The 12611-nt window shown below is 32.3% G+C and overlaps 1 protein-coding gene across 1 annotated transcript; it reads left to right on the forward strand.

Annotated features, from left to right (window-relative positions):
* Window positions 1–9692: 9692 nt before the first annotated feature.
* On the forward strand, window positions 9693–11197 carry LOC143529914 (two-component response regulator ARR5-like). The gene is made up of 5 exons (XM_077025598.1): window positions 9693–9793; window positions 9861–9940; window positions 10013–10090; window positions 10176–10246; window positions 10745–11197. Exons 1-5 carry the CDS (start codon window positions 9709–9711, stop codon window positions 10971–10973), a joined length of 543 nt encoding a protein of 180 aa, XP_076881713.1. The 5' UTR covers window positions 9693–9708; the 3' UTR covers window positions 10974–11197.
* Window positions 11198–12611: the final 1414 nt, after the last annotated feature.

Genomic DNA, 12611 nt, shown 5'->3' on the forward strand with positions numbered 1-12611 from the left:
GATTATTATTTGTAAAATTAAATTCAAGTTAAATTAAATAATAATGGAATACCATTTGAAATGTATGACAACGAACCTGTAGATGCATCAACTGAAACATTAAAACAAATATGTACAATCTTATATGTTACTTGTAATAATATAGAATAAATATGTATCCCCTATAATTTAATTATAAACAGGTAAACGAATGATACTTTATTGTATAACTCTTGTTAGAAACATCATTCTCCGAATTTATAAGATTAGCTTTTGATCTTTTAGACATCGCCTTATCATTTGACAAAATAAATACATTTATAAAAGGAATCACATGAATGGTAGAAGAAGTATAAAATAGCATTAACGATGAATTTAAAGCGTAAACAACATGAAGAAAATTATAATTGACCAACCACCTCTTATAGTCCTGTTATGTTTATACGACCCATAATTATAAAAATCGTAAACCAAACCGTTGGTCATGATTTTACACAACTTTTAGTGGGGTACCACCTTTATGTTTATTGTATCGGTGACGAACGGTCGTTTTTTTTATAAAACAACTTCATTTTAATATTCTAGTTTAACGCCTAATTAAATTTTATTTTATATATTTATTTAGTTATGGAATGTCACACCCCAACCTACGGCGGAAATGTCGGGGCGCAAACTGATTGATCACTGCTTTTCAAAGGTTACTATCATGCAACATTATTTAAATAACAATATCTATTAATTAAATTAAGTTTTCAAATAAATCAAATACAAACAAATACACATACAACAATACAACTTATATCACAAATGATCTTGATTAATTATTTTCTAACTTAAATTCTTTACTGAGTATTCACCAATCTGCATTAAATTTCTACGATATCCTGCATATGCGTATAAAATAGAATTTTGTCAACAACACATGTTGAGTGAGCAACACACCAGTTTAAATGTACATATGCTATAACGACTGGCGTATGATCATACTATTGTGCGATTATGTTGGACCTCTCCGAATGCGAAAGCATATAAAGCAAGTAAGTAGATAAACATGTAAGGTATAAGTTGTTAATACATAAGACAATAGTTGCAGTTTTGAGTATAAGTATATATGAGAAATATATTTACGCATATGTCCCCAAAACGTGGAAAAAGAAGTAAAATGGGGGAATGTGGTACTCACCTGATAAAGTAGAACAAATGATAATGAAACGGTGATATAAACTAAGTTAAATGAGTCCAAGCTTCTCGAGATGCGATGAGAAGAGTTCCTCATATGATTTTGATTTGACGAAGAACATCGAGCCAAGGCTGACAGCTAGAAACGGGATTAGAACAGAGGCTTTAGACGATGATAATCAAATTAGTTTAGGGGCTACTGATGGTGAGGTTATATGGATGGTTACTGCAGGTTTAATTGGATTTTCATTAAGTATATAATGGTGAAGACGGGTCGTTTAATTATCAACTCGTATCTTGCAGATCGTATAACCATAATTAGTTGCGTCGGTGAAGCCAGTAATGGTAAGATATATAAAGATCACAAATCAATTCCAAACAAAACGCGAAGATTGTGGTCCAAGGCTATTAATCGGATCACGGGTCGCAATATGGGTAAACGGCTTTGGGTCTAGGATCCTGATTATAATAATGTTTTAATAAATTTACAATCCAGTCCCCGAAGGTATGCTGTGGAAACAAAGCTGGGTAAAAGTTTTAGTTTGGGTCATTTTTGCCAAAACAATAAAGTTGTATATATATTTTATATAAGATATTAAATAATAATATAATAATAATTAGTTTACTCGCTAAACGCGATAAAATTTAAATAAATAACCCGAACATCGAATCGAGTGGGGTGATTAATATATATATATATATAATAAAATTTTGAAAACCCGAGTTGTTACATGGAAGAATAAAATGGTTCTTGCATATTTTTTAGGGGAGATATAAAAAAGTTATCATCCAATAAGTACATATAAATTTTATATGAAAAACACGTGTAATTTGATGTTTGTAACCCAAGTATTAGGGGTGTTCACCGAGTTCCTTTTTCGGGTTTCGGGTTTTTCGGGTCGGGTTCTTCGGATTTCAAAGTTTTAAATCTTGACCCGAAACCCAACCCAAATCTCTCAGGGTTTTTTCGGGTTCGGGTTTTTTCGTGTTGGGTTAATCGGGTTTCGGGTATCCTATCAAAAAAACACAAAACCGCAAAATTTTTAATAACTACAATGCTAAAATTAAACCATCATATTTTTCTTTGCTTATAACACAAATAATCAAATAATAAACTAACCTAACTTGATAAAACAATTCAAAAGAATAGTAAAACTAACTCGAACCATTATCGTATTCAATCGGGCGTGTTTGGTTGTTCGATTACGGTTGCTATTAGTAATAAACGGAAAACATAAATTAATAATAAGCAATAGATCCATAATAGTTAGAATGACAATAGCTGATTAGAGCCAGTTATTGATGACTTTAGTGGCTAAGACTTAACCTATTATATAAAAATATATTTAATGTTAAAACTAAAAAGTTTATTCAGGTTTTTCGGGTTAACCCAAATCTTATAAATCAAACCCGAGAACCAACCCGAATTACTTCGGTTCGGGTTCGGGTTAGTCTTTTCTCGGGTTCGGGTTCTTTGAGTCGGGTTAGTTCGGGTTCGGGTAACGGTTTTTTTCAGGTTGGGTTTCGGGTAAAAGTGACAACCCTACCAAGTATATAATATATGTAAAACACTGTATAAACATAAACAAACTGATTGAAAGGCACATTTTATTTCAAGATGGTAAGTTTGGCCGGTTTAGTGGCTTTAAAGCTACCAAGAAGACACCTGGTTGATATACATGTAATTCACATATGCTTAAAAGTGCGAAGAATAGAATATTAATATATAATGATGCACAATATAAAATACGTAATTGGATGTAAGACTTGTTGTATATAAGGTAAATTGATTGAAGAGAAGAAGAGGAGCTATGAAAGTCTCCTCAGGTGTGTTTGTGAGTACAAACACTATCAATAAAGGTGTTTAGTGCTAAGGAATGAAGGAGATCAAAGAAATTTAGTTTTCATTATTGTTGTTAACAGAAATCACTAATGAAAATAAACAAATTTTACAGTAACTAATAGCTACTGTATATTAGATTATTAGTTGTCTACTTAATTAGTGACACGCAACTTAAAGGAAATCATTAATTATTAATTGATAATGAAATTTTGTTTCCATAGAAGAAAGAATTCAAAAATCAAGGAATACATTTAATTGTGTATATGAAAGATTTTAATTTCTTTATTTTAATTTAATTATAAATATTTAGAGTTAAGTGCAATTTTAGTACCTGTGGTTTGGTCAACTATGCAACTTTAGTACATATTCTTTATTTTATGCAAATGGCTACCCCAGTTTCAAAATACTTACATTTTTAATATTTTTTTTCTAACCCCGTTAATTTTTTCCGTTAAGTCAGGGATTATTTGGTAACTTCGTTATTTTCTTTGTTTTTTTCTTTAATTTTAAACACTTATATCTTGTAAACCCTAAATCCCCTTTATCAAAACATCAAAATCCAAATCCTAAATTCTTAAATTTCGTAAAAATTCAAACCCTATGATGATATGGAGAAAGAGTTTAGGGATTTAGGATTTGGATTTTGATGTTATGATTGTGGATTTAAGGTTTACAAGATATAAGCGTTTAAAATAAAAGAAAAAAACAAAGAAAATAACGAAGTTACCAAATAATTCCTGACTTAACGGAAAAAATTAACGGGGTTAGAAAAAAAGTACTAAAAATGCAAGTTTTTTGAAACTGGGGTAGCCATTTACATAAAATAAAGAATTTGTACTAAAGTTGCGTAGTTGACCAAAACACATGTACTAAAATGGTACTTAACTCTAAATATTTATGACTTAAACCTTTAAATATAGGATGCCACTTGACAATATATTAAACTAATTAGAGGTAATATTCTTCAACCATTATTTTTGTTTATTATAATTATAATTTGTAAATGTATGTGATTATTTGGTATATTATCCCCACGACAAAGTTAATCTTGTTAACCGGCAATTCCAAAATCATATTTTGTATTCTCTATTTTGTGTTATCTGCCAACTTTAAATATGGAATCACACTTTTATAAATAAATACAGCACGTGAAAGTGACATATATTTTAAAAATAAAAATATTAAACTTTTTTTTTGAACGGCCAACTAAGTAACGCCGGGTACTCCGTACGCAGCCCCATTGGCTAAAGGTAGCCCGAGCCGGCCACTAGTCCGGACGGACGAAGCCCCTAGCTGTCCACCTGTTGAGGGATTCATCGGATAAAACCCGACCCCCACGCCCGCCAAACGGCACGACAGCGAGGAGCCGGTAAAACCGGGTGAGATCAGGACTCGAACCCTAACAAGCCAGGGTCATCCTTCATATCTCCCATATAAATTGATGGTAGTGAGGTTTGAACCCCCTACCTCTCACTAGTAAAGTGAGTGCTCTACCATTGAGTCACATCCAATTTATTTAAAAAAAATAATAATAAAAATAAACTAGTTAACTTCTTGAATAGTGAGAGAGTAAATGATTGTGTCGAAATAAAAATTTTTTTTATATGTTTTTGTTGACTTGTCAATATTTTGGATCACCAAGAGATATGATGATGTGCATGCATCAACCATCATAGCGTCATTTTTTCCTTTCATTTAAAATTTTAATATTTTTTTATATATATTTTTAAACATATTGTTTTTTTTGAAAGATAACTTTTATATATAAACGACCAACAACTCAAGCTCCAAGAAGGAGAAAGAGCCGAGGCAAAGCAAAAACTAATACATCACGTCGAATTTACACCACGAATTCCAATCTACACAACATTTTTTATATCAGCATCTAAACCAAAGAAAGCTCAGAATTTTTATCTCCGCCACCACTTCCATAACCTTCAACTTTTTATCCGAAAATGTGCGATCATTTCTAGCTTTCCAAATATTCCACAACGAGATGAACATGATCCCCTGAAATGCTATCATCTTAACTCCTTTCAGCCCCATTGATTGATGCATGGTTACAATATCTCGCACCGAAAACACGAAGATGTTTGGCATACCACACCAAGAAGTTATCGCTGCCCAAATTCCGGTTTCAAATACACATCCCGAAAACAAATGTTCTGCCGTTTCCACAATATGATCACAAAAAACACAATTTTTTCTTGGTACATGAATATTTCTTCTTTCTAAGGCTAAAGATGTAGCAATTCTATCTATCTCAGCTCGTCAAACAAAAATGTTTACCTTATTCGGAACCCATTTACACCACTCCAAAACAAACGCCGGCCTATGTTGATCCTCCTTCTGAATCCAATGCTTAGCTGACTTTTGCTACGATTCCAACTCGAATTATGGTTTTTAAAATGTGACGTCATCATAATATCAAAATAGTTTTATCTAAATAAAATTATTTTCTCCAATATTAAATCCTCTAATTTCTTAAAAATACCAAATTAAGATATCACCGGGCTAAATTTTATTTTATTACATAACGTTATACAATAAAGCGTAAGGTAGAGATACAATAAAAATAGATCTAACGTTTATGTATAAAAGTTTCATCATTTCTTTTTTCATCTAAGGTGGTAAACATTTTAAACTTCAATTAATCTTTTACTTCCGTAAACATTGTTTAAAAGTGGATAGATCTAATCTAAGGCTCGCATGACATATGGATAACATGGCATCTATTATTGATCCTTGATGGTAGTTGGGACATAAAAATGATGCAATAGTTTGGGCCAGGATGACTAGGAACATGTGATACATGTCAAGATATCAATGGTGGTAAGGTTGAAATTGGAGCAGAAAATGGCATCTTTTAGATAACAATAATTACTCATAAATTTAGAGGTTGTACCTTTTTGTTTAAACACTAAAACAAGGTGCTGATATATTTTGTGCGTTATAATGATAATTAAACGTAGCAATAGGGTGGTGTTGCGTATGATGAAATTTTCAATGAGAACGAAGCATGCGAGCTTTTAAAAAGAGGATATACGAATGTAGACTGACAGAAAAAAAAGGTAAAAATTTGTCTTTTACATATGTTTAACAAAACAAATGAGATACAACATGATATACATAAACAAAATAACTTAACAAAGCCGAAAACACATCCTTCAAATTTAACGTATTGGTTAATGACATATGGTCGTATACAATTTTATATATTATTACTTTCATATAATTGTAAAACAATATCATTACTATTTTACCATAAATATAACAAGAAAAAAAACATTTTAAATGACATATAGTATCACCGGTGACATGCATATTGTCATGGATTTGCTATGCGAGTCGTGTAATGTACTCATGAATACCTGCTATTTTATCATACTTACTAACACCATGAATAACTAATACCATGGATTTGCTATGCGAGTCGTGTAAGGGAGTCGTTCAAACTCTTGACCAGTTGATACAACAAATATAAGCATGCATTTTTAATTAACATTAAGAACTCCAAAAGAATATATATGTATGATCTTAAACGAGTCGAGCCGCTTGTAAATTACTTGAGAGTAACTCGCTAAAAGATAAATAGAGTCGAGAATAAGAAAGCTTGAACCTCTATTGACCTCATATCATAAACGAGATCGAGCTTAAGCTTCCTAATCAAGCTCGATTAGTCTCATGTGTCAAAAATAACCTATTCTTTATATAGTTTTCTTATTGTGTGTGTGTATATATATATAGTTATAGTTATAGTTATGTAATAGTTATACTGCATACAAAATTGTAACAAAATTTTAAATATTATATTATGTCATACATATATGGATTATAATTATTATAAAGGATAATTATAAGTGTATGTGAGGAAAATAATAAACAATTAATCAATGATGAACGAGTCGAGCCGGAGCTGAGTTCAATTTGAAACTACCCATGAGACGAGCTCAAACTTTACAAATAGAGCTCGAACGTATCCAAACTCGGGTTCTCTTAAGTTAAACTCACTAAATCTTGAGTTTAGGTACAATCTTACATTCGCATACCAAATCACACACGTCCTCATGCATTGCTGCTCATCAGCTACGATACCTAGTAATTTTGTGTACAATAGCTTAGTGGATGCTCGAGTAACACTTTATCTCAACGTGCATATACCATTTTAACCTGGACCAGCATTTTAAAAATCGTTTTAGTTGATATACTGTCACCCCCTTTATGCAACCCACCATCTTAACTCATTGTCAAGACCCTTTTAGTTGATATTCACCCACTAAAATGTTGATCTACCATCTTGAAAACTTTTAGTATTGTGATTTTCATACACCAAACTACCTAAAGGCTTGAACCCACTTTGAAACAGTTTCATCGTGCGACATCATTGAAATCTCGAGGAACATTGTATCTCTCTTATGATCTTCGATCACAAGTTTCGTCTTTAATGGATTCATTGAAGATTATTTTTCAACTCTTGACCAGTGTGGTACAAGAATTATAAGAAGTTCTACAATACCTCTTTAATTAATCATTAAACATATGTCTAATTGACCATGAACACATACATTTGAGCACGTTTTAATGTAGATACCAAAAATCCCATCACAATACATATAATTAAAATTGTATAGGGCATATTTTAGATCATTAAAAAATATCAAGTTTATTAAAAATCATATGTATCTTAAAGAATATGGAATATTTAACTTTTAGACTACTTCATATCAAACGCCGTAATCGTCGCCAAAATCTTAACTAAGTGGCATCAGGCATTTATCTTCATCATCAAAGTGGGTGGTTCGGGTTAGAGCCTCATGAAATAGGTATTATGTATAGACGTGTGTTTGATGATAAAAACAAACATAAAATAGCTAACGATGTATACATTTCCTCTTTTGATATGAACTTCATATTGCAATTAATTATCGTAGTTTATGGCAACTTTATAATCAAACAAGTTATAGCCACATATTTGAGAGAGAGAGAGAGAGAAAATAAATAAAAATAGAGTTAAATAAAACGACCAATAAATGATTAATTATGAGGAACAAATATCATGGAGGATTATAAGTTTATATAAAAAATATTAGATGAATAAAACTAAACTAAAACTAAAATCACATTAACACCATGCATAATTACGTGTTTGCATATAATTTTACACATATTTGTTTTTCTATTTGACCTCATACGTATCACATGATCTTGAGTGTTCGATACAAAACCAATTCAAATAAAGATCATGATAATTGCGTCATGTATTTATAACTTGCAAGTATTGTTGGCTACATGTACCGGAATTTAGAAAGCACGACTCTTTAAGTATCAAGCATTCACATAACCTTATCATATATCTCATTTAAAATAACATATACAAGTGTTTATAAAAAAACCTCAATAAATTCAAACCATCTTCAATCGACATGGAAGGATTCCATCGAATCAGCTGTCTAACGCTTAAAAAGAGAGGGAGTGACGGCTGTTAACAACTAGCGATAACTAACAACTGACGATGACGATGGCGATGAAGATGGTCTTATATAATATTGATTTGATGTAGAATAGTTTTTTATTATTATATATCTATATCTATATCTATATCTATACTATATATAATATAGGAGTGAGGGACTTCTTAAATTTTAAGAGGTACATTTCTTGTTGCATATCGTACAACTGAAAATGCATAAAATTTTAAAAATGTAGGGGTAAAATAGTCTTTGCTTATCCAAAAATAATATACAATAATTGTCCTTCAACTTCAATCAAGTATTGTTAATATATCAAATAGTTACATATTTCCCCCATAATTATTAACCAACTACCCCACGACATTTTAACGGCCGTAACTTTTTCACACGTTAATATTTTTTCTAAAAAATACACCATAAAAACGAGCATTTTATTATCTTTAATTTGAGTATGGCATTGCTATAGTTTATTACTTTTTAAAAAACTAACATGTTACATGATTACAAGTTATTACCGGTAACGGGTCAGGCATGTTCGACTAATGATGTTGGAACGGGTTAATACAAAAAGGGTTAATTTAGTTCATGTCAGGATGGGTTTAGATCGAAAGAGTCATGTCAAAACGGGATTCGAGTTAAAACATTTTCGGGTCGGAACAGGTCCGTCAAAAAAGATTGGGTTAAAAGTAGTTTATTTGAAATTATTGTACGTTTCATTTTTGCTTCTTGCTTTTCGCTACCTGTTATGCGCGTTCAAGCATCAGTTACGTGGATGACATTGTATATACATACCGGTTTGCTCGTGTATAGGCATTATGCGGCGCACTTACTGGCACCGGTTACACGCCCAATGCCACGTTAAATGCATACCACCGTCAGTTACGCACGTACTGTTGTGAGGTTACAAACATACTAAAACCGGTTACATTTGTATGTACACCACTGCATCATGCAGGCAAGTAGCTAGTTATTAATTAACAAGCATTCATAGAATCTGAAAAAGTATATAATAAATACAGAAAAATAAAAACAAAAAAGAAAGAGAAATAGGTTGAAAAGGAGACAAGTGGGATCATGAAATATAGATTTGCCAAGATCTCTCTCTATATGATTTTAATCAATCTTTCTTTCTGTTTCTTTAAAGTAGATTTTGCCCCCACTCTCATTTTCCATTTCTGTCTATCCCCGCCACTCTCATTCTTACTTTTACTCTCATATCATATCATATCATATCAAATGGAGTCGGCACCGGAGCTGCATGTCCTCTCCGTTGATGACAACACCGTCGACCGGAAACTCATTCAGATCTCCTCTTTCAAAGGTACTCTTTCAAACCTTCTATTTCACTTAATTAGATGATTGGTTTATCATTTTACTTCAATTTGCAGTCACCGTTGTGGACAGTGGAAGCAGAGCTTTGCAAATTCTAGGTTTAGATGACGAGAACACCTCCTCCGATTGTTTCAATGTAAACCTAATTAATTTGTTTGATTGAAATTGGAATTTCGGGGAATTTGAGTTTGATTGTTTTGAATTTTAGGATTTGAAGGTGAATATGATAATGACGGATTACTCCATGCCTGGAATGACTGGATTTGAATTGCTCAAGAAGATCAAGGTTTGTGAATTTATTGTATATTTTGATTTGATTATTTGTAATTGTTTTGAGTTTGATTTGAAGATGGAGGTTAGTTATTTTGCAGAATTCTTCAACTCTGAGAGAGATACAGGTGGTGATCATGTCATCGGAGAACAGTCTAACTCGCATTGATCGGTATAATTATAATCAATTAGTTTTTACCGATAATAAACCAAGGTCCGATTGCCTTTTAGAACAAAATGTTTTAAGAAAGGGCCGGTTTTGGCCTATTAGATCGACTACTCAGGTAAAATATGGAATCCCAAACACCCCCGATATCACTGAGTAGTGAAAAAATAGTCACTAACACGCTGATTAGAGTGACTAGTCACCGATTAATCACTGATTAATTCCGATTTTCACAATTGTTTCTTTCTTATTTTGTAATAGTATACTAATAATAAATTGTTTTGATAATCGATTAACTTTGAAAAAAATAAAGGAATATAAATGTAAAAGCAAATTTCATCCTTTTACTTGCATGAATAACCTGGAAATTATATTTTTAATACTTTTTTACTAGATTAACTTTTTTGAAAATTGTTGCAGTGTATGACTTAATTGACTCTCTGATACATAAATACCTACATTATCTTGACATATGTGTTTCTTTTTTTGTTCTGTTAAAACCAGATGTTTAGAAGAAGGAGCCGAGGACTATCTACTGAAACCGGTGAAGCTCTCTGATCTGCGTCGTTTGAAAGACTCCATCCTCAAAACCGGGCCCCAACTTACGGGCCAAACCAGAACCCAGAAAAGAAAGCATAAAACCGATCAGTCACCAAAACCCGATTACCATGACCGAACCCTGACTCCACCCTCATCACCTAAACAAGCCCAAACAAAGCGAGCTAGATTGTAGTAGTGGAAGAAAAGAGGTTGTACCAATTCTTTTTGTTAATACTTCTGATAACCGTGCAAACAATATAAACATAGTTTTAGTCTTTCAAGTATAATAGACCAAATTAATATAGGCAAATTTTTTCTTGGAGGCGAGATCGAGTGGTTTTCATCAGGGCCGTGCAATGTAGGGGCGGCGATTGACATAACCTAAACACGATTATTCCCATCCGTTTATTTTTATTTTCGTGCTAAATATATAAACCTAAGCTTGTTAATTGAGAATGAGAGAGAAATACACAAAAAAACAACTAAATGAACATAAAACAGGTTGACTCAAAACACAAATTGCATAAGCCATGATTTTTAGTTCGTTCGACACGACACAGATAAGTTAATAGGTTGGCTTAGGGTTGTAGATATCAATCCACCAACCCGACAAAAATTACATCCCTAGTGTGCATTGGTTGAAACCGGAACACAAACTTGAAAATTTTTTATGGTAAAATTGAAGACTGAGGCGATATAGGACGAACCGGTCTTGGTCTTTCTGAATTGGGTTGGTCTTAAGTTAGGCCGATATAAGATAGGTCGTACGTTTCATCGTTAACTTATAAATATGTGTAATCAAACATAATTAAATGCTTCCTACAGAACCCATAAAAGATTTTAAGATTTTACCTAAACCCAACAGAAGCCAAATTACCACAAAGTTAAGGCTGATAAGTGTACCGAAAATGATTAACATGTTCGGTCTAGATCAGTATCCAATATACTTGGTCCTACCAAAATCCTGATCGACGTTAGTTTTGATTTTTGGACAACGTAAAGTAAAGGAAAAAGTGGTTGCACGTTTGGTGTCGGACTTATTAAGAATGTTGCTTAAATGTAACGTTAGAACTAAAGGAAATCTAACGAGGTCCCTACTCCTTACCAATAGATTTGTTTTCATGGGATTTATCAAATCTACTTGGGCCCCTTACCCAAGCAGTTGTCAAAGTATTAATCACTTGTGTGTTGGGAATGCATGCTAAAAAATAATAAAGTATAATTTGAATTCTTATCTAAAATTTTAATAGTTAAAACCATCTTTTATTAACCGATAATAATTCATATCACCAATTTGATCAACGACAATCTAAACTTTCATTCTTGATGTCAAGGTAAAGCTACTCGTACGAAAAAGTAACTTTATACGCCACCAGGTTGCTCGTGAAGATCGAGATACCGTTAAACTACATGCATTTTGACTTGGACATAACTAGAGATACACAAAGTTACTTCGCCTTAAAGTAGGAATGCCCCGTGACCCAAAAGTAAAACTTGAGAGTGTCATGGATTAAATCGTTGAGTGAATTATTATCGGTCCATAAGTCATTATTTTATCAAATTTAACTACACATATGTTTCTTATGGTTAGATTTTATTTTATCTATGTTCCGTACCTTTCTAAATTACACATATGCTTCCTCTTTTTACTCAACACAAATGGTTCTGGATGAATGTAAACTTTTCTTTTTATTGAAGAAAATAATCAACATATCCTTATTAATGCAAAAAAAGATTAGTAAAATAGATGACCCACTTAAAAATGTAATTAATAGGGGAGATCGAGCTAATCTAACAATGATTAGCTCGGTCTCCACTTGTAAGGCCCCAA

The sequence above is a fragment of the Bidens hawaiensis genome, unplaced genomic scaffold (assembly GCF_021521415.1).
Source record: "Bidens hawaiensis isolate Kalapana, Puna unplaced genomic scaffold, B.hawaiensis_p1.1 tig00008762_1, whole genome shotgun sequence".
Taxonomy (NCBI): Eukaryota; Viridiplantae; Streptophyta; class Magnoliopsida; order Asterales; family Asteraceae; genus Bidens; species Bidens hawaiensis.